General features: G+C 40.9%; 1 protein-coding gene across 4 annotated transcripts in view; it reads left to right on the forward strand.

Annotated features, from left to right (window-relative positions):
* The first annotated feature begins 1,252 nt into the window (after nucleotides 1–1,252).
* Nucleotides 1,253–20,982, forward strand: part of Acot9 (acyl-CoA thioesterase 9) — a 56,846-nt gene continuing 37,116 nt past the window's right edge. The window contains exons 1-8 of one of the 4 annotated variants that reach the window (XM_075957718.1): nucleotides 1,253–1,479; nucleotides 7,095–7,192; nucleotides 9,144–9,170; nucleotides 10,102–10,147; nucleotides 12,395–12,565; nucleotides 12,833–12,870; nucleotides 18,112–18,195; nucleotides 18,541–18,644. In XM_075957718.1, the coding sequence (XP_075813833.1) occupies nucleotides 1,460–1,479; nucleotides 7,095–7,192; nucleotides 9,144–9,170; nucleotides 10,102–10,147; nucleotides 12,395–12,565; nucleotides 12,833–12,870; nucleotides 18,112–18,195; nucleotides 18,541–18,644 (588 nt within the window). In that variant the 5' untranslated portion in view covers nucleotides 1,253–1,459. Of the gene's footprint in view, nucleotides 1,480–7,094; nucleotides 7,193–9,143; nucleotides 9,171–10,101; nucleotides 10,148–12,394; nucleotides 12,566–12,829; nucleotides 12,871–18,111; nucleotides 18,196–18,540; nucleotides 18,645–20,982 lie in introns of all 4 variants that reach the window. The other 3 variants (XM_075957721.1, XM_075957720.1, XM_075957719.1) reach the window with 3 other exon arrangements.

Raw genomic sequence — 20,982 nt, forward strand, 5'->3', positions numbered from 1 at the left:
AAAAAAAACATTTATTTTTATGTGTATGAGTCTTTGCTTGTGTGTATGTATTCATGTATGTGTACTATATGTGTGGCTTAGCATGTGCAGAGGCCAGAAGAGGCATCAGATCCCCTGGGATGACTTTGAGCTGCATGTGGCTGCTGGGCATGGAACCCTGGTCCCCTGAAAGAACAGCAAGTGTTCATAACTGCTGAGCCGTTTTTCTAGCCTGATTTAAAAACCTGAGCTAGAGATACATATGAATGCTAGGTTGGCTGGCTTTAACATGACTTTCCTGACTTGAGAATTAAGTGAGCCAAGTATTGAGAATTTTCCCTTTATAAGTATCATCTGCAGTGGAGTTTATGGGGTTCGTTTTGCAGGACTTCTTTTCTTAAAAAAAAAAAAAGGTTTCCTAGGCTCACGAATGCAAACATCTATATTAGTAAATTGTGACTCAGCACCTGGCCATGGGTCTGGATGAGGGAATTCTTGTTAAGTAAATAAGACCTTCTCACAATCAACTCTTTTAGGAATGTGCCATAATGCCTAGTATCTGAAATTTTTTTCTTTCTTTTTTTCTTCTCCTTTTTGATACTGGGGATTGAACTCGGGAACTCCAGCATGCTAGACCTGCACTCTGCCACTTAGATCCTTCAATCCATTTTTTACTTTTCACTTTGAGATTGGATCTCAGTGAGCTTCAAAGGCTGTACTGGACCTTACTCTGTAATCAGGCAGATCTTGAATTTGTGATCGTCCAGCCTCACTCTCCTGGGTTTCCTGGATAACAGGCATGGGCCTCCCTTGAAAAATTCTCTTCAACTTAATTTTCATCACTAAGAATTTTTAAACCAAAACTTCAAATAAAAACAACAACAGTATTTCTTCTGACCTAGACCAAGGCTTTAGCCAAGGCTGGCCTCTAATTGGTGGCCTCAGTCTTCCTATTGCTGGGAGAACAATCATGGTACCCATATTTTCGAAAGCTGCTCAGATGATGTTAAGGGCAAGAAGCACGGACTGGGAGTAAACCTCTAGGAATCGGGAACTAAAGAGTTCAACCAGGGCTGAGATGCTCCCAGCCGCTATGTCCCTCTGCTGTGCTGAACTGTGAGGAGCGGTTCCTTTACAACTGAGGGAAGAGTCCTGTCAGTTAGTCTAGGACCCCACCTAGCTGATTGAATGGGAAGTTCCATTGAGTCCGTCTCCAGCTGCCCACCAATCAAACATCAGGACTTGACGTTCTCTACGTGGTAGTCCCGCCCCCGAGGAACGTAGCCCCGCCCTTCCGATCGTGAGGTCCAACCCCTCCCGGTCCTCTTGTGGCGTAGGCACCAAGCAAGAGTCGTTCCTGGGCGGGCGGTTGCCGGTATTTGGACTCCGGCTCACACTCAGGCTCTTCTGTCACGTTTTTGCTTCCGCCCAGGAGTGTGAGAGATTTGGTTGTCCACCCCTGGCGGGGCAGTGGAGTACCATGAAGCGGGCAGCGATGTGGTAGGTGGCGGGGCGTGGAAGGGCTTGGAGGAGCGCTGTCCTAGGGCGCCCACGCCTTCGATTGCCGGCGTGGGGCGGAAGAAGCAGTGGGCGGGACAGAAGCAAAGGATGCCGAAAGAGGCACCCAGCTGCCCGTACCCGGGCCCAGCGACCTAGCTTGGAAGAATGCGAGTCTGCCCTGGTGACTCTGGCACTTTAAAAAGGGAAGACTCGGGGTGTTCCCTTGAAATTCCTGTCCCTTTGCTCACCATGGGTGTGGCTGGAACCTTGGGGTAGCCCCTTTTCTGAAAGCCAGTATTTTCAGTTCTGCCTTGCCAGCCCTTTTCTCTTTGAAAAATGTTCTGGAGGTTATGTGCTTGACACACTTGGAATCTGACTTAAGTATGTTATCACGTGTGCAAAGCATTTGGGTTCGGCTCGCATAAGCAGATTCATCTATTTTTAATTATTTTAGATTTCTTTTTATTATTTTCTGTCTATGAGTGTTTTCCTTGCATGAACGTCTTTGAACCACATACATGTCTGGTGCCTGAAGTGGTGAGCCCCCATGTGGGTGCTGGGAATCAAACCCAGGACTTTTTGCAACAGGTGCTCTTAACCACTGAGCCAACTCTCCAGCCACTTGTTTGTTTATTTTTGGGGCAGGGTTCCACTATGTAATCCTGGCTGGCCTAAAATTCGATTCACATATCAACCAGACTGGCCTTGAACTCAAAGAGATCCCTCTCCAGTGCTGCGGTTAAGGGCATGTGTCACCACTTCCAGTTCTTGTCTGTATATTTATTCATTGGTTTGAGAGAAACAGCCCAAGTAATATTAGCTGGCCTTGAACCCATGGCAGTCCTTCAGCTTTCAGCTTTTTTAGTGCTGGGATTTACAGATGTTCATTATGCCCAATTTAGAAGGTGACTCTGATAAGCGGCAAGGGTCTTGTAATGAAAGGGCTCTGTTGGACCACATGGGCAATGAGAATGCCTTTTGGTAGATGTAATCTTTCCAGTTGGCACAGTTAAGGACTGAAGTCTCTAGACTAAAGGGCATATCTGGCTGTCCCTATTCCACAACATGCAAATTTTTTCTGCTTGCCTGGTTTCCAAGAGAATGACACTTGCTCTGGTTTCAGAAGTCATCCTGCTGTTGGTGAACTCGACCTTGACTAATTTTCTAGGGGCCCTTGATGTGCCTTTACAGTTCCTAGGAACCTTGCTATCAGGTGAACAAAGTGGGTCATCTCCCCACTCACCAGCACCTAAGCTTTGTCAAACTATTTGAAGACAGACTGAAAGTCATTACAAGAAGGGCATGATTACCTTTGGACATAATGTGAAAGAAAGGCTTCTATAAGCTTTTTGGCCTTGCCCTTGTGCCTTCTTCCACAGGACCTTTCCAAAGGGTTGTGAAATTTTATTTTCATGTGTATGAGTGTTTTGCTTGCATGTCTACATGTGTTCCATAAGCGTGCCTGATGCCAGTGGAGACCAAAAGAGGGCACCACATCCCCTGGAACTGGGGTTATAGATGGTTGTGAGCTACCACGTGAGTACTGCTAACCAAACCCAAATCTCTTATACGAGCAAGAAGTACTTTTTAATGGGCTAGAGAGTTGGTTCAGTGACTAAGGGTAGTGGCTACTCTTCCAGAGGACCCAGGTTCAAGGACTCTAGTTGCAAGAGATCTGACCCCCTCATTTGGCCTCTTCAGGCACAGCATGCATGTAGTGGACAGACATACATGCAGGCAGAACACCCATACACATAAAGATAAAATCTCAATTTTTTTAAAAAAGAGGTAGTGTTAATTATTGAGCTGTCTCTCCAGTCCCGACAACTCCTTTCTTGAGCCCTTCTAACCCAGTTTATAAGTTCTTCCTTGCACTCTATGTCATTGTCTTCCTTTCTTGTTAGTCCTGGTGAACCTTGGCTTCTGTCAGTGTCTAGTTGAGAGGTAATCCCTACATAAGGACAAACTGTCTGAGGTGATCAGGTTTAGTGTTTGCTTGTGGGGCTTTTTCCCAGGCATGCATGCATCATGCCACTTGATTTAATCTCCAGATTGAGGTATTTTCTCATGGCAATGGACATATGAATAACCTTGTCTGGGCTATTGTAGCTGAGGTACTGGATAGCAGCACAGGCCTTCAGTCATGCTAAGCAAGTCCTCTACCTCTGAGCTGACACCCCCAGGCTTGTCTATGATATGATAATACAGATATGATAATACACTGACAATTCTTTTTTTGCCATTTTTTTTACTGCAGGTGATTCTAGCTCCCTAGGCAAGCCATGGAGAGGTTGAAATTCTCAGGCCTCTTTCATTAGGAAGGTTCAGTCCTGGGGTCCTGTGGCCTGAGTGTCCTAAAGGATCCATGATAGTTTCCTTGAAAAGCTAGGGGGTCATGTTGTGGCGCTCTTGTGGTTTTATCAGAGATGAGGAGGAGAGTAAAGCAATCTTGAGGGACTGAGAGACTGGCTATTATTAAGCAATTCTCCTGCTCTTTTGCTTAACTGCTTCATCACCTACCAGTGGGGCTATCCTCTAAGCACAGCACTGTTAAGTGTGTTTTGTCGTACAACATCACAGAGTATACTTAACACAAACCCAGATGACCCAGGCCAAACCGAATGCTACAATTTACAGCACCCAGATTGTAAATCTACAGAACAGTACTGTATTGAATGGTGTGGACAATTGTAACACAGTGGTAAGTTATTTCTATGTTTAAAACGGAAAAGATAGAGTATTAATGTGGTGTAGAAAATAAAAAGGGTGCACTCCCCTGCTGTTAATGGAGCTTACAGGACTAGAATTTGGTCCATGTGAGTCAGCTCAAAGCACAAATATATGGTACAGCTGTTTAAAAGCTATTCTTTTTTTCATATCAATGTCATATGAGTTTTTTTTTCTATTTTTCTTAAAATTTTTTCTGCGCAGGGTTTCTCTGTGTAACAGTCTTAACTGTCCTGGAACTTGCTTTGTAGACCAGGCTGGCCTCGAACTCCCAAAGATCCATCTGCTTCTGTCTTTCAAGTGCTGGGATTAAAGGTGTGCACCCCCACTGCCTGGGTTTTTTCAAGTTTTAAGATATGCAGTTCAGGGACTAGAGAGATAGCTGTGTAGTTAAGAGCACTTGGGGCTCTTCCAGAGGACCTGAGTTTAAATCCCAGCACCCATGTCAGATAGTTCACAAATACCTGTAACTCCAACTCAGAAGAGTCATTCCCTTGAGCTGGATCCCACCAGCACCCACATACAGCAACACTCATGTCCACATACCCATATACCCACCCCCCCCACACACACCTTTACCTCTTGAATGTTGTGATTGTAGGCATGTGCCACCACCCTCAATTTTATATATGCTGGAAAGTGAATCCAGGGCTTCAAGCATGATAGGCAGTCACTCAGCCAACTCAGCTATATGCTCAATTCATACAGTTTTTTTTAAAAAGTGTTCAAATTTCCTTAAAATATATATCCCATCTTTTAAGCTGCAAACAAACTTAGGACATGAGACTCACTTTAAAAATATGTTGACCCAGGTGTTTTTCTGAATTCAGTTACCCCTGGGGTTTGAATTCAGGGCCATTTTGTCTTTTGGCGAATGGTAGCAATGGGAATGATTAGTTTTCCTATTTGTAGTGGGTTTTTCATGTTTGTCTGTGCATGTGAGTTGAGGTGTATGCACATGTATGTTTACAAGTGTGTTGGTTTGCATGCAGCATCAAGATGAGGCCATTGAGTATCCTGCTCTAACACTGGCCTTATTCCCATGAGATAGGAGCTCTCACTGAGACTAGAGTTGATCATTTAAGGCCAGCAAACTCTGGTGGCTTTCCTGTCTCTGGGGTTATAGGCACCCATGCATGATGGAGGAAGTTCATCTGTCTATGTGTTACTTTCATTGGTTAATAAAGAAACTGCCTTGGCCCTTTGATAGGACAGAAAATTAGGTAGGCGGAGTAGACAGAACAGAATGCTGGAAAGAAGGCAGTGAAGCAGTCACCATGATTCTCCGACCTCAGATGGATGTAGGCTAGAATCCTTCCCGGTAAGCCACCACCTCGTGGTGCCACGCAGATTATTAGAAATGGGTTAATCAAGATGTGAGAGTTAGCCAATAAGAGGCTGCAGATAACAGGCCAGGCAGTATTTAAAAGAATACAGTTTCCGTGTAATTATTTCGGGTAAAGCTAGCCGGGAGCCAGGCCGCAGCCGCAGCCTGCCGCTCTTTTCACTACATGCAGCCACACCTGACTATGTGGTTGCTGATAGCTGAACAAAGTTATACTTTACCCACTGAGCTACCTTCCTAATCTCGCCAGTGTTTTTTATTTAAAAAATATTATTGTGTCTATGTGTGTATATCTGCATGATGTACATGTGTGTGCCATGGTGTGCAGGTGGAGGTCATAGGACAGTTTTGTGGAGTCAGTTCTTTCTATTGCAGAATCCTAGTTTATGAGATGACAGAATACAGGAATACATACCTACTTCCATGGCTAATAGATTTGAACTTATATAAAAGTGTGTACAATGATGAAAAATAGAAAATCTAAATCACATTGTGAGAAAATTCAAATTTTAAGGTTAAGATCAAGAAGACTAGAATATTAATCTGTGTAGAAAAGTACAGAAAAGGGAAAGGTTACTGTGTGAAACAAAATGCCAAGTGACTGACAGCCATACAGATGAGGACTAAAGAGGGCATAAAGACTGAAGGCCTCCAGTGGGCGCTTCTGTTTTACTGAGCCAACAGGGATTGTGTCATCGCTAAATAAGATGACCAGGTGGCAAAGGGGTTAACAATCTCCTGTGAGGAAGTATCCATATTCATATCTTGTTTTGCAGCTGAATTAGTTGGCTTGGTGAAAGGTCAAAGATTTATTCTAGCAGCACATTAATTGTCAAAACTACATGTAAGCAGATTTTTATAAAGCAGATTTACTGAGTGACTTTCATTGAATGCTGTAACTCAGTAGCTTGCTCTAAGAAAAGGTAAACATGTAAATTTTTTGGCTAGTCATTGTCATAACATTGTGTAGTATAGGAATTTGCCAGTAACTTGAAGTAGATGACGGTGTTTAGAATTCTTGATTCCTTCAGTAATGTTTCAGCTTTCAGAGTATGTATGTGTGGGTGGGGTCTCACTATTTAGCCCTCACTGTCTTGGAACTCACTGTATAGAACAGGCTGGCCTTGAACTCACCTGGATCTGCCACCATACCAGGCTGCTATATGTTATTACTGATATGGTAGTATATGGTTGTCAATATTTGCAAAAGTGAGCTATCCATCAGCTTACCCAGCTCATTTTTGAGAGAATTGGTACGGTTCCTTTGGGTACATAGCTTTTATTTTTTTTCTTTAGGGTCCTAGGATTTTTTCAACAAGTTTTATAAGTACTTTGAGTGCAAAGTGATGACTCAAAGTTCAAAGATGATTAGTTTGTAATTGAGTTCATGTTACTTATTGAGGAAATGTGGTGTGCAAGTAAAGAACAAAGCATTTACTAAAGAGTGTGTGTGGTTAGATACTCTGGAAGAGGTGACATCTTACAGATTCCTAGAGAAGCAGCTCTAGAAACTATTTTAAGTATGCTTTCTCTTGTTTTCCAGGCTTTGTACCTTGAACAGGGGGCTTCTTACTCATGGCAGAGGACTGAGTCAAAGATCCCAGTACACCAAAAATCATGGACCCTTACACATCAGTGAAGGCAAGCATGATTGTTTTTCCCTTTTGTGCCTATATGATGAAAAAAACCATTTTCCTTGGGAGGTGGTGCACAGAATGACAGCAGCAGTAATGAACCGTGCATGTTAAATAATTACACATATATGTGGGGGGGAGGGCATTTGTACAAGAACACTTGTGCATACAGGAGTGTCGGTTTTCTTTGGAGTTAAGCCACCTGATACAGGTGCTGAGAACTGAGTTCAGGTATTCCAGAGAAGAAGTAAATGCTCTTTTTTTCTAAGTTTTATCTTATTTTTTATTGCTTTTATTGAGCTCTACATTTTTCTCTGCTCCCTTCCCTTTTTCTCCCCTCCCCTTAAACCCTCTCCCATGCTCCCTATGCTTCCAACTTACTCAGGAGATCATCTTTTTCTACTTACCATGTAGATTAGATCGATGTAAGTCTCTCTTAGTATCCTCATTATTGTCTTAAGTTCTCTGGGGTTGTGATTTGTGGGCTGGTTTTCTTTGCTTTATGTTTAAAAACCACTTATGAATGAGTACATGTGATAATTGCCTTTCTGGGTCTGGGTTACCTCATTCAGTATGTTTTCTAGATCCATCCATTTGCCCACAAAATTCAAGATTTCCTTATTTTTTTCTGCTGTGTAGTACTCCATTGTGTACCACATTTTCCTTATCCATTTTTCAGTCAAGGGGCATTTAGGCAGTTTCCAGGTTCTGGCTATGACAAACAATGCTACTATGAACATAGTTGAGCACTGTCCTTGTGGCACGATTAAGCATCCTTTGGATATTTACCCAAAAGTGGTATTACTGGGTCTTGAGGAAGGTTGTTTCCTAATTTTCTGAGAAATCACCACACTGACATCCAAAAGGGCTGTACCAGCTTGCACTCCCACCAGCAATGCAGAAGTGTTCCCTTTTCCCCACAACCTCTCCAGCATAAGTTGTCATCAGTGTTTTTGATCTTGGCCTTAAGGAAATGCTCAACATTCTTAGCCATCAGAGATACACAAATCAAAACAACTCTGAGATTCCATCTTAGACCTGTAAGAATGGCCAAGAAGTACATGTTTTTAACCACTGCATCACCTCTCTATCCTGGATACATGTTAAGTTTCAGCGTTTCATAAGTATCCCACGTATAAAATAATGAAGGTAGTTGCATAATAGCTTGATGTAGAAATCGGAGTCAGAATTTGATGTGTTCCTAGGAGCCTTGGGGACTGAGCAGTTTCTTCTATCCACTTCCTGTGTAGAGCTACAGAAGACTGGAACAGAGATATAGTCATGAAGAAGACATGAGCCTGCCATTTGTGTCAACCTTAAATGCTTATCTATAGTTTTGTTAGAGGAACATTGTTAATGTATTCTTAATTGCACTTACTAATATTATATGCAGACTATGGTATGTCTTAGGAACTAGAAATACTCATAAAAATTAAAATTGTCACCTCTTTAAGGGGTCTGAGCGAAAGAGAGAGAAAATATGAATATGTGTAAAATTGAAATTTCTTGGTTTTCAGCACCTACCGATCTTTACAGTGACCAAACTAGTGAGAACTATTTTATGTCAGTGAGCATCAGGAATCTCTACTGTTTGGGCTATTTTGTATACATTATTTTTGGGGGGGAGGAAATTCAGAAATAAGAATAATTTACTAATGGTGATGTTTTACAATTCTTTATGGTTTCACCATAATTAATGTGTTCACTGAGTATGTGACATATATACAACAGTATGATATGAAATCCACCACTTTCAGGAGACTACATGTTATTCTTAGCATAATTTGGTTTTGATCATTTTTTTATTGAAAGACCAGGTATAGCTACATTTTAATTTCCTATGACCGGAAATTATATTTTGAAATGGTAGAAAAAACAGATTATTTGAAATATTATATGTTTATTTTCTAATTTTAAATTAATACTGATAATCTAATTATTTTCCCCTTTCCATACAGCATGTTCAGCTATCCATGTGAATCATGGTGTGTGGTAATTAGTATTGATTTTTCCCCTCAGCGCTTATGTTTTGTTTTAAGCTAATTCACTCCTGCATAGTGGGCACTAATTAAAATTAAATCACACTTTTTGCTTTACCTTGATTTAAGTCTTTGCTTTTTTTTGGCTTAAGCTGCTTTAATTAGGATGGTATAGATATGTAAGTAATCAATTGCAATAAAACTCAGTTTTAGATATTAGTATTAGTTGTTGAACTAAGTTATTTTCTCTAATGCTGCCTATAAGAAAATAGGTGGAGATTCTGTTTCTAAATATCTTTGTTCCCAGACTGGGAAGGTAGCTCAATTGGTAAAGTATTTGCCTGCAGGCATGAGAACCTGAGACTGATCTGTAGTCCCAACACCGAGGACATGAAATGATATGGGTATTTGCGGCTCACAGGCTGGGTAGCCTAGCCTAGCAAGCTCACAGGCTGGGTAGCCTAGCCTAGCCTAGCAAGCTCACAGGCTGGGTAGCCTAGCCTAGCCTAGCAAGCTCCAGGTCCTGATAAATCCTGTCTCAAAAAACAAAGTGGCTCACACCTGAATAGTGATACCTATGGTTGTTCTCTGGCTTATACATGTACAAAAGATTTCCATCTTAAAGTGACTCATCTCTTTTTATCAAAAGGCTTTATCAGCCCTTTTGGATGAAAATTTTATGATTTATGTAAATGAACCTCAGTAATTGACAAAAAAGTATGTTTATTTGCACTAAGGAGATGGTATAGTTGTTTCCCATTTTCAGAGATCAGAAGCCTGATCCCTCCCCTGAGCTGTTATAGCATTGAATGGGAATTTAGGAATCTTGATACCTTTTGAGTGCATGAGCAGCTTTGCTTAGTTCCTGAGCATTTTGCCCTAACCCATTTTTCCTATTGCCTTGTTTCATGGGGTAATGGCTTTATTTTTGTTTCAGTTCGGGATAAGTTACGGGAGATAGTAGGAATATCCACAAACTGGAGGTAAGCACTTTGGTTGTTTTATCCCCCAGGCATCATGCTAAGTAATATTTAGGCTCAGTTGCTGGTCCTCTTCTATGGATGGGGAGACCTATGTGGAGGTGGGGCTTTCCCATTGGGGCAAAAACAACAGCTTCTTAATGTTTTAATCAGTTGATGCGTCATCACCATGAAAAGCGGGATTTATCTATATTGCACATTTTCTTTTCTTTTTTCTTTTTTTATATTGCGCACTTTCAAAACTGTTTAGGTATATTCACTGATTCTCAGAAGAAAACTTGTAATGTTCTTATGGTATATTTTTCTATTCCATTTTTTAACACAGTGAAACTGAAACTCACAGTTAAGACGTGGGACTTGAACTCAAGTCTTCTCGGTTTACTGTTTCATGTAACTTGACTCCCTTATTCAAAGGCTTGGGAGAGTTCTGTGGTTTGGGCTATAGGTAGCACGGATCTTGGCCCAAGCCGAGGACAGCCTTGCTGAGAAGCCATAGAAGGCCAGACTATGGTGGTGTACCATCTGTGGGATCCAGGCTCAATCTGGGAGGTTAGGAAAAGGCTTAGATGAGGTCAGGGTGCTCACCAAGCCAGTCCCCAGAAGGAGCTTGTGGATATGATGCTTCCTGGTCGAAGTCTAGAGGTCGGTTGTCATGCGGAATTGAGTGGTCAGACTAGGCCAGGGCATTGCCTCTGAGACCTAGGCATGATCCAGGAGGTTACAGAAAAACAAATGTCAGGTTGTTGGGGTTACATATTAGGCTAGAGTCTGGAGGAGAACTTCTAACACCTGGGTATGGAGTAGAGTGGTGAAGGTGGGGCAAAGGGACCCATGTGTGGATTCAGGGAGGGGCACGTCTGGCTAGAAGTCTAGAGATTTCTTGGGGTGCAAGAAGAGGTAACCAGACTAGGATTAAAGTTTTTAAAACAACGTTAAGATTCAAAAATGTTTTAAAAGTTACATCTGATGTCTGATGATTTTTGAGTTCTCCCCATCCAGAGAAAATTGACAGTTTACACCTGTTTTTCCCCATGAATTTGACTTTTATAGGGCTAGCCTGTTTGATTTGAAAGTATTGCACATTCTCCATTTATCTAGTACCATTTAACTTGTTTCTCTGACTTTAATATTTTTTTGTGAACTAAACTAATAATAGTTTATCATTTAAATTTGGAAGGACTTCTTACATGTTGCTGCTGTTGTTTACATAACATTTTTGTTTCCTATTGCTTTCTCTGTTGTCTTCTGCTTTACTCTTCTTTTTTCTCTGCCTTTTAAAAATGTTTTCTTCCTTTGTAACCCTTTATTCCACTTTGCATACCTCTGGATATCATTCACTTATCTCGTTTGTCTCTCTTCTGAGATTGAAGGGATGGGAGGGGAGGGAGAGAGTCAGATGAGTGAGGAGGGGAGAGGGAGAAGATGAGAATGGAGATGAACTTGACAGGACATAGAATAAGAGTGTCAGCACCTGGTCTCTTGCCTTTCTCTGCTCTCATGCTTAGTATTGAACTCAGGACTCTGCTAGGCAAGTGTTCTACCACTAAGCTGTGGGGCTAGTATGAATAAACCTTTTAAAAGATTTATTTATTTTCATGTGTAAGGCTGATTTGCCAGCATTTATGTATGTGCATCGTGTGTGTAGTACCTGAGGAGGCCAGAAGTTGACATCAGATCCTCCGGAACTGGAGTTACAGATGGCTGTGCATACTGGGAACTGAATCTGAGTCCTTACACAAGCAGCCAGTGCTCTGAACCACTGAACCGTATCTCCAGCTCCTGAATAAACTTTTTTTGATCAGTTGGATATGTGGTTCATTTAGGTGTATCTATATCACTAAGTATGTATTTCTTTTTTTTTTTTATTTCGAGACAGGGTTTCTCTGTGGTTTTGGAGACTGTCCTGGAACTAGGTCTGTAGACCAGGCTGGTCTCGAACTCACAGAGATCCGCCTGCCTCTGCCTCCCGAGTGCTGGGATTAAAGGCGTGCATTTCTTATGTATATACCTAATGACAGCTAATTTACTTGGGAGAGCATGAGACTTATATCCACAAGCATAAAAATGTCATCAGAAATGTTGTTTTACCAAATGCTTCGTGGGAAGGGAAAGAAGGAATTGAAGATCAAGTAGGCCTTGATCCCTCCTTTCTTCCATTTATTTTGTCTGACTGACCTGTTTGAGGGAATGGATACTGGAATTGTGGGACAGAACTGTTCTTGTTTTGTGAAGCCTACCTTTTCTTCTCAGAGACCATGTGAAAGCAATGGAGGAGAGGAAGTTACTTCATAACCTGTTGGCTAAATCACAGAAAGCTCTACCACCGAGGAAAATGAAGGACAGTTTCATCGAAGTTCTCCTACCTTTGGGTACTGATCCTGAGCTGCGAGATAAATATCTGACTGTTCAAAACACAGTAAGGTAACGCTGTATTATTTTCATTATTGTCAAAAATGTTATCATTTTTTCCTTTTAAAATAACAACTGTGAGATAGAATTCATAATCCTTACAGTCCATTTATTTGAAGTGTGTGTATGACTGTGTGGGTTCAGTACAGTGAAAGGCTTGTGTAAGTATCACTACAGTCAATCTTAGGGCTCTTTCTTTATCCCAAAGGACATTATGAAAATTTAAAGGGAAGTCATTGTGATTTTCATTTAATTCACATTTTGGCTTTATTTCAACAGATTCGGCCGGATTCTTGAGGACCTTGACAGCTTAGGAGGTACTGGTATTTGTCTTCCTAAGAACAGTTACAGGTAGACAGCGAATCCCAGTTAGAAAGGGCCATTTTATTCGTTATACCACACAGACAGAAAAGGTTTTTCATTGTCATACTGTTTTTCTTATGAATATGGATTTCCATATAACAGAGTTACCATCCAAATGAGGCTTCTTTATGATTTTTTAGTTTTAAATTTTAGTTTGAATGCAGGGGATTGAACCCAGGGCCTCAAGCATACTAAGCATGCACTCTAGATGCAGTTTTATCTGGAATGTCAGGGAACACTATTATCTAAGCATGGCATGGCCATTGCACTCTTGAATTTTCAGTAGGTTATTGCCTGTACAAGACCTGTACGAGATTGGGCCCTTTGGCAATCCATCATAGGGGAGTAAACTACTTAGGAGGTCCCACCTCTCCCGGAAGCTCTATGTTCAGTTAACTGTTATTAGGTATGAGGGGCTTATGAAGCCCCACTCCTCCCTGAGGATCTATAGACAGTTAGTGGTTTCTTAAGTGGTGTAGTCACCGGCAAATTGAGCTATGATCCTGTAAATAATCCCTCACTTATGCCCATGTGTGCACCCCAACTAAACTCAATGGGTCACTAAAACTTTTTAAGAGAAATTTTTTTTTTTGTTTTTTGGGGGTAAGGGTGTTTAGAGACAGGATTTCTCTGTGTAAAAGCCCTGCCTATCCAGGAACTCACTTTGTAGACCAAGCTGTCCTGGAACTCACAGAGATCCACCTGCCTCTGCCTCCCAAGTACTGGGAATAAAGTTGTACACCACTACCACCCAGCATTTAAAAAGTATTTAAAGACAAGTTACAGATACCATGTAAAGAAGCATTTTCCATGTATCATGTGTTGGAAATTAAATTGCAGACCACCATATATTTTAGTGTACATTTCCTATGAAGTAGGACATCTCTTATATAACCATAATGCTACTATCATGATCAGAAACTTAATACTTTTTAATCCTCAGGGCTAGTCAGTATTCACTAGTGGTCATTTATTAAAGAAAGGCACGCTTTCTATGCATGGATTGCATTTGGTAGTTGTGTTAGAAATAGACACCCAACCTTTTCTTGGTTTTTGTAAGCTTAGCCCTTTGGAAGGGTGCGGGCTGCTTTTCTTGTAGATTCTTATAGACAAGCCCTCTCTTTAGTCTTGTCTGATGTGTTCTCATGATTAGTGTCAGGATTTGTATCTTCAGCTGGAACGCCATGGGAGGGATGCTTTGTTCTTACTATGGCTCATCAAATGATACTTAGCTTTTTATTTCTCCAGTTTCTGATAAGGTAAACTTTCACATAGTGAATGTGATATCTGACATGTTTTCTGTAAAATTACTCCTTTCCCCTTTGTAGCAAATTAGCATCATTGTAAGGATACTTTGAGACCTTGTAAGTATCCCATTCCTTGCCAGACTTTCAGTTATTATTATTATCTTTTTCCTCTTCATAATGTTGCAGTACTGGAAATTGAGCTGAGGGCCTTGAACATGGCAGATAGGTGTTCCACCACTGACCTACATTCTTAGTACCACAAGTTACTGTTAAATTTTCAAACAACGTCTTGCTGTATAGGATGGCCTAGAACTTGCTATGTAGCTCAGGCTGGCCTCGCTTTATAAAACTGAGCCATCTCCATGGCTCCCTGGATTTAAAAAATGTGTCCTCCATCATTCTATGAGCACTTTCAACTTTCTGACCAGTAAGATATTCTAGATTCATCTTAGCCTTTCTCTGGCCCAGGCAGCCAGTTAGCCAAGTCTTGGAGGGATTGTAGTTCTTTTTACTGGAGAATGGCATTAAAGTCTATATGCTGGGAGTAGTTGTGGCTACTGGTTGTCACAATCCTGGATATGTATGTCCATGTATGTCCATTTACATTTGTTTACTTATTGATCTATGTATATGAAGACTATGCTTTTAAACTGGTACCTTCAACTTTTGTTTAGCAGTCTATGGTTTGCACTTCAATATTTATAATTCCCTTTTCCAATTAGCTCCATTATCTTTAATATATTTACTAACGTGACCAGCTTCCTGCCTATAACCCATTTACCACTACCCAAATCCTCATTGTCACATCCCTTGTACTCTGGCAACCTAAAAAATAGGTCACCCTCTTCATTGTTTTAGGTCTGCAACACTCTCACCATACTTTTGTCAATTCCCCTCTACAAGAATATCCTGCTCATTCCACTCATTCCTCCATGTTGCCCTTCTCACTCCCTCATAATGACTTTTAGATTGAACTGTTGGGAAGGGACTTAAAGACTCTCAAGTCTCTTACAAACAGAAGCCCACTTACATATAGCTGCCCTTCTTCTCTACATTAGTTAGAAATTCTTAGTGGTCTTTAAAAATTATACACATTTATATTTGCATATCTTACTTTGGTTTTCTTAGCTGTCCTTATATACACAAACACCTTTGCCATTGCCCTTAGTTTTCTTTTTTAAATTTTTAAATTTATTTGCGTGTATGTGAATAGGACAGCTTATGGGAGTTGTTTCTACCTTTCTACCATGCAGATTTTGGGGATTGACCTGAGGTCGTTCTGCTTAGCAGCAAGTACCTTTAGTGGCTGAGCTCTCTTGTTGACCCTACCCTTGTATTCTCTCTCGTGACCTCCTGTTGATGGCCAATCCCTTCCACCTATTCTCTTAATATTTTTAATTCCTTCTTTAGGGAACTTGCCATACCATTTAAGCCGTTTTCTTTGTATCCCAAGCCATTTCCCAACTTTACTTTCCCCACATTTTATAAACACCAATTTTCTCCATCTCAAAGTGAAAAGCAGATAAACCCCCTTCCCTTATAAACACTCTCAATTTTCCCCTTCCCTTCATTGCTGATTTCTGGAAAGAATTAGAAAAGTCCATTTGTTTCGCTGTTCCTTACCGTGAACTATTGATTACTTGCCTGGCTGCTATAGCCTGGTTTCACCTCTTCTGTGCCTTTGCCAGTGTTTTTGCCACACTCACCCTTGTCTCCTTCACTGCACAGTCTACTAAGTTCTTCCCTCAGCTTCCCTGATCTCTCTTGTGATTTGTGATATCGTTGCCCTCATTCTTGGTCTCTGTTTCTTCTTGACTCTTTGGCATCTCTTTTCCAGTCCTCTTCATAGGTTCCTCTTTCTCCGTTGATCCATTAAATGTTGACTGTTCCAGAGTGTTTATCTTCTGCATTTTTGAAGGATACCTTTGTACATTCTGTATAAATAATCTCATCTATTTTTAGCCCTTCAGTTGCTATGAATATGCTAAATACCTGTAAAACTACATTTTTTTGGGCTCCTCTGAGTTCCAGGTTGTCTTCCTGTCTACTGGATATCTTCCCTTTAATGTACTTTTTAGACTTCTCAAATTCAAAATCTTCAGCTGGGAGGTATAGCTCAGTGGCAGAGTGCTAGCTAAGCATGGTGGGAGTCAATTCCTAGCTCTGAATAAACAAGCAAACAACATTTCAATACAATTGGCCCATTGTGTTCCGTCTAATGGAACACTCATCTAAGCTAGAAACTTGCATTTAGTCAAGTCTTGTCAGATCTACTTTTTTCTTATTTCTTGAATTTTTTTAATTTCCTATTCTACTCCTATGACACAGGTCACATGCAAGATTTCTGGGAACCTGACAGGCTTTTAAGTGGGGTTTCTTGCCTGTAACATTGCATGCCCCAGTGTATCCTTTAAAAGATATGTGGATGGAAGAATTAACTGTCATTCAGCAAGTATTTATTCAGCAGACTTTGACCTGAGGATGAATGAGACATATTTGAGTACATCATGGTGGGAAAGCAGGGACATCAACCAATGTGGAACTGCAGTACAAATTTAAATGAGTTCACATTCATAAGGCACATGGAACCATACTTGGAAAATATATAATGTATGTTAAGATACAGAAGGTGTACACAGGATTCTAGGGCAGTGTGGGAGTCAGGAGTGTGGTTGGGAAAGGGGGATAACTAAGGAAAACAGCTTCGTGACTGCGGAAGAATCAGGAGGAAAGCATGTAGCTGAGGCCTTGTGCTTAGTTCCTCTCTTCTGGGGATGTTTGCTTGATACTGTCAGCTTGTCCTAGGCCTTGCTCTCATTTAGCACTGTTTCCTCAGGGTGGTGACAAGCTACTTGGCAGCTCTGAGCTTTGGAATTTTGTTTCCTTACTTTATCTGTAAGTGAGGGAATAGTCCGATTAAAGGATCTCCAGATTGATTCAGTTTATAAGTCTTTGCTGCCAGATATAGTAGAGTGGTTTCTAATCCCTAGCACCTAAAAGACTTAAAGCAGGGGCTGGAGAGATAGCTCAGTAGTTAAGAGCACTAGCTGCTCTTACAGAGAAGCCAGGTTTCATTTCCAATAGCTACATGGCAGATCACACTCTCTCTATGTAACTCTAGTTCCAGGGAATCCAGTGCTCTATTTGGACCTTGTGCTGGCTAGTTTTATGTCACTCTGACACAAACTAGATTCATCAGAGAGGAGGGAGCCTCAATTGAGAAAATGCTTCCATAAGATATTGCTGTAGGCAAGCCTATGGGGAGGTTGACTAGTTAGTGATTGGTGTGGGAGGGCCCAGTTTATTGTGGGTGGTGCCACTCCTGGGCTGGTTGTCTTGAGTTCTATAGGAAAGCACTCTGAGCAAGCCATGAAGAACAAGCCAGTAAGTAGCACTCCTCTGTGGCCTTTGCATCAGCTCCTGCCTTCAGGTTCCTGCTCTGTTTGAATTCTTGTCCTGACTTCCTTCAGTGATTAACAGTAATTGGAAGCATTAGGCAAATAAGCCCTTTCCTCCCAAAGTTACTTTTAGCCATGGTGTTTTACACAGCAATAGTAACACCAACTAGGACAGACCTCTACAGGTTCCTGCACAAATGCAGCACTAATACATATATGCAAACACACACACATAAAAAGAGGGAAAAATGTCTTTCTAAGCCTGGAGGTTCACATCTGCAGTTCTTGTATGTAGGAGAATAAGGTAGAATAATCACCACATGTTTGGGACCAGCCTGGGATGTATAGTGAGTTCCCAATCAGCCTGGGCAGCAGAGTGAGACCTTGTCTCAGTAAACCAAAAGAAGAGTCTTTAGTTCTAGAATAAGATCATTACATGAGTAGTACTGGATTTTATTGAAAATAAGACCTTTTGTGAATTTAAGGGAGAGAATTGTAAATGGAAGAAATAATTTTGCTTTTCTATTATACTCTTCTGGTTTTCCTACAGTTCTTGTTTGCTACATGCACAACAGAAATCATTCTGCTATGATGTCTCCTTTATCAATAGTGACAGCCCTAGTGGACAAGATTGGTAAGCAAGATCAGCTTCTATGCATACTTATAATTTTCAGTAATTATGAAGTATTATTAGGATTGGGGGGAAATGGTTTCTTTTAAAGGGGATTTTAATGTATATATGAAACTATCTAGAATATAACATGATGTTTATATAATTAAGTGGAAGAGTTTAATTTAATTACGGTTTTTATAGTCTTTGTATGGTCTCAGATTTTTAGATTTATTTTGTATGTCAAAAATTATTGTAGTTTTGAAGATAAATATAATACAACTTGTCAGCTTTTCAGATGTTTTTGTTCACTTATAGTACTAACTTTTCTTATATAGTTTGGATGGCTCTTAACTTTCTATTTTGCAGATATGTGTAAACAGAGCTTAAGTCCTGAACAGGACATTAAGTTCACTGGCCATGTTAGCTGGGTTGGAAAGACATCCATGGAAGTGAAGATGAAAATGTTCCAGGTATGTATGTGCATGAAGATCCCTCACTGTTGAAATATAATCAGCTAACTCACTTGAAGAAAAGCTGTGTATGTTCATGGATAAGTATGCAACCCTTAGCTTCAAAAATAATTAACAGTTCAAAGGAGGGATAGTATCTTCCTTTTGCTACTTGCATTTAATATATATTATTTTGTATGCATATACAGCTGTACATTAAGGTACTTGTTTCTGATTTTGCCCAGGAGGGTTTCACAAAAGTCTGAGTTGAACTAGATGTGAATTGGACTGACTACTGTATTACTTTTGGGGGGCTGCTGTACCATAAAGTCCCACAAACTGGTGGCTTAAAAATATCAGCAATTTATTGTTTGAATTTGGAGGCTCTGATTCCCAAATCAAGCTGTCAGCAGGGTCATATTTTGTCTTAAACCTGCAGGAGATTATCTTTGCTTACCTCTTCTTCGTAGCAGGAGGCGTTTCTGCTTTTGTCATTGTATCTTAGTTACTGCAGTGCAACACCATGACCAAAAAGTAAGTCATGGAGGAAAGGGTATATCTGGCTTACAAATCTATATTGCTGTTCATCAATGAAAGGAGTCAGGACAGGAACTCAAACAGGGCTGGAACCTGGAGGCAGGAGCTGACACAGAGACCATGGAAGAATGCTACTTCTTGGTTTGTTTCCCCGGCTTTCTCAGCCTGCTTTCTTAGAGCACCCAGGACCTCCAGTCCAGGGATGGCATCATCCACAGTGGGTTAGGCCCCACCCTATTGATCACTAATTGAGGAAATGCCTTACAACTGTATCTCATGGAGGCATTTTCTCAACAGAGGCTTCTTATTCTCTGATGACTCTAGCTTGTGTCAAATTGACACGCAAAACCAGCCAGTACAGACTGTGTGGTTTTTGTCTGTCTATATTTCCATGTCTTTTCTCTAATATCTTAATCATATTGGATTGAAGGCCCACTCTGCTCCAATCTGAACTCATTGTTTTTGTTCTGTTTTTGAGATAGGGTTTCATATAACCCAGGCTGGCCTTGAATTGGTCCTCAAGAGTGAGTGAGTGAGTATCCCATGGAGGACTAGTTGGTGGTGGCTTTGTCATCAGCACAACTGATGAGGCAACCTTACAGAAGCAGTGGGAGGCTTTACTATTGTTCTGGGGCTTTAGTTTTCTGAGACAAGTTTATGTCCTGTAGTCTACGCTAGCTTCAAATTCCTGATCCTCCTGCCTCCACCTCTCATAGGCATGTGTCACATGCCTGGCTTTATTTATTTATTTACTTATTTATTTATTGTTTTGAGACACAGCCTCACTCTGTAGCACAGGTTGTCCTGGAACTCATAGCAATCCTCCTGCCTCAGCCTAGCAAATGCTAGGGTTACATGCATGAGTTGCTATTCCTGGTTTTCATTTTATCTAATTATGCCTGTAATGTCCCCATTTTCAAATAATTCCCACCTATAGGTCTGGAGGTTACGCCTTCATCATACCTTTGGGAGATGAAAGACACACTTCAATTCTTTTCTTTGTGTGGTACTGGGGACCAAACTCATATCCTTTCATGTTCTAGGCAAGTGCTTTACACCTGAGTTACATACCTAGCCCTCAATTGTTAATAGTCATTTGGGTGCAATTAAAAGAGCTCCTCTTATGAACAGAATTCAGAGAATAGTCAGTGCAGAGACCGAATAATTTAGAGTACGCCCAGCATTCCACTGTAGACAACATAAGCATTGATTTACTGTGGTAATCAGTGGACTTATTCAGATGCATTATTTTTCTGCTATAGAATTCTAAAGCATTTTCACCTCTTGGTAAAATCAACTTTCAGATTTGAGAAAAGTCTGAAGCTTGCAATGTACAGTAATTGTCCAGAAATTGAAAATTTATTCTTTGATAATTTTAAGCATGCATATAAGGCATTTTAGCATATGTACCCCATTACCCTCTTTTTGGTCCCCTTTAAGTCCCACTGAACCACTTCTTCCCTTCTTTACAACTAGGACCCTTGATACTTTTATGTCATTTTTTGTGACCCATGACATTTAATTAAGGTTGCTTGCTTGAGCATGGGTAGGGGATTATTTACTGAAATAGTGGCCACACTACTGAAGAAAATGACTCCTTCCCCACATGGCTGATTGGGGAGAGGTGGGGCCTCCCAAGCCCCTCCTCTATCCCTGATGGAATGTTTAAGGGCCCAGTGGTCTTATGCAGGTAACCATAGCTGCTGTGACTTCATGAGTGCAGTGACCAGATATTGAATAACTTACTAGACCTGGATGGAGGTGGGGGTTCCTTGGACTTCCCACAGGACAGGGAACCCTGATTGCTTTTCGGGCTGGGGGG

This window comes from Microtus pennsylvanicus, chromosome X (assembly GCF_037038515.1).
Source record: "Microtus pennsylvanicus isolate mMicPen1 chromosome X, mMicPen1.hap1, whole genome shotgun sequence".
Taxonomy (NCBI): domain Eukaryota; kingdom Metazoa; phylum Chordata; class Mammalia; order Rodentia; family Cricetidae; genus Microtus; species Microtus pennsylvanicus.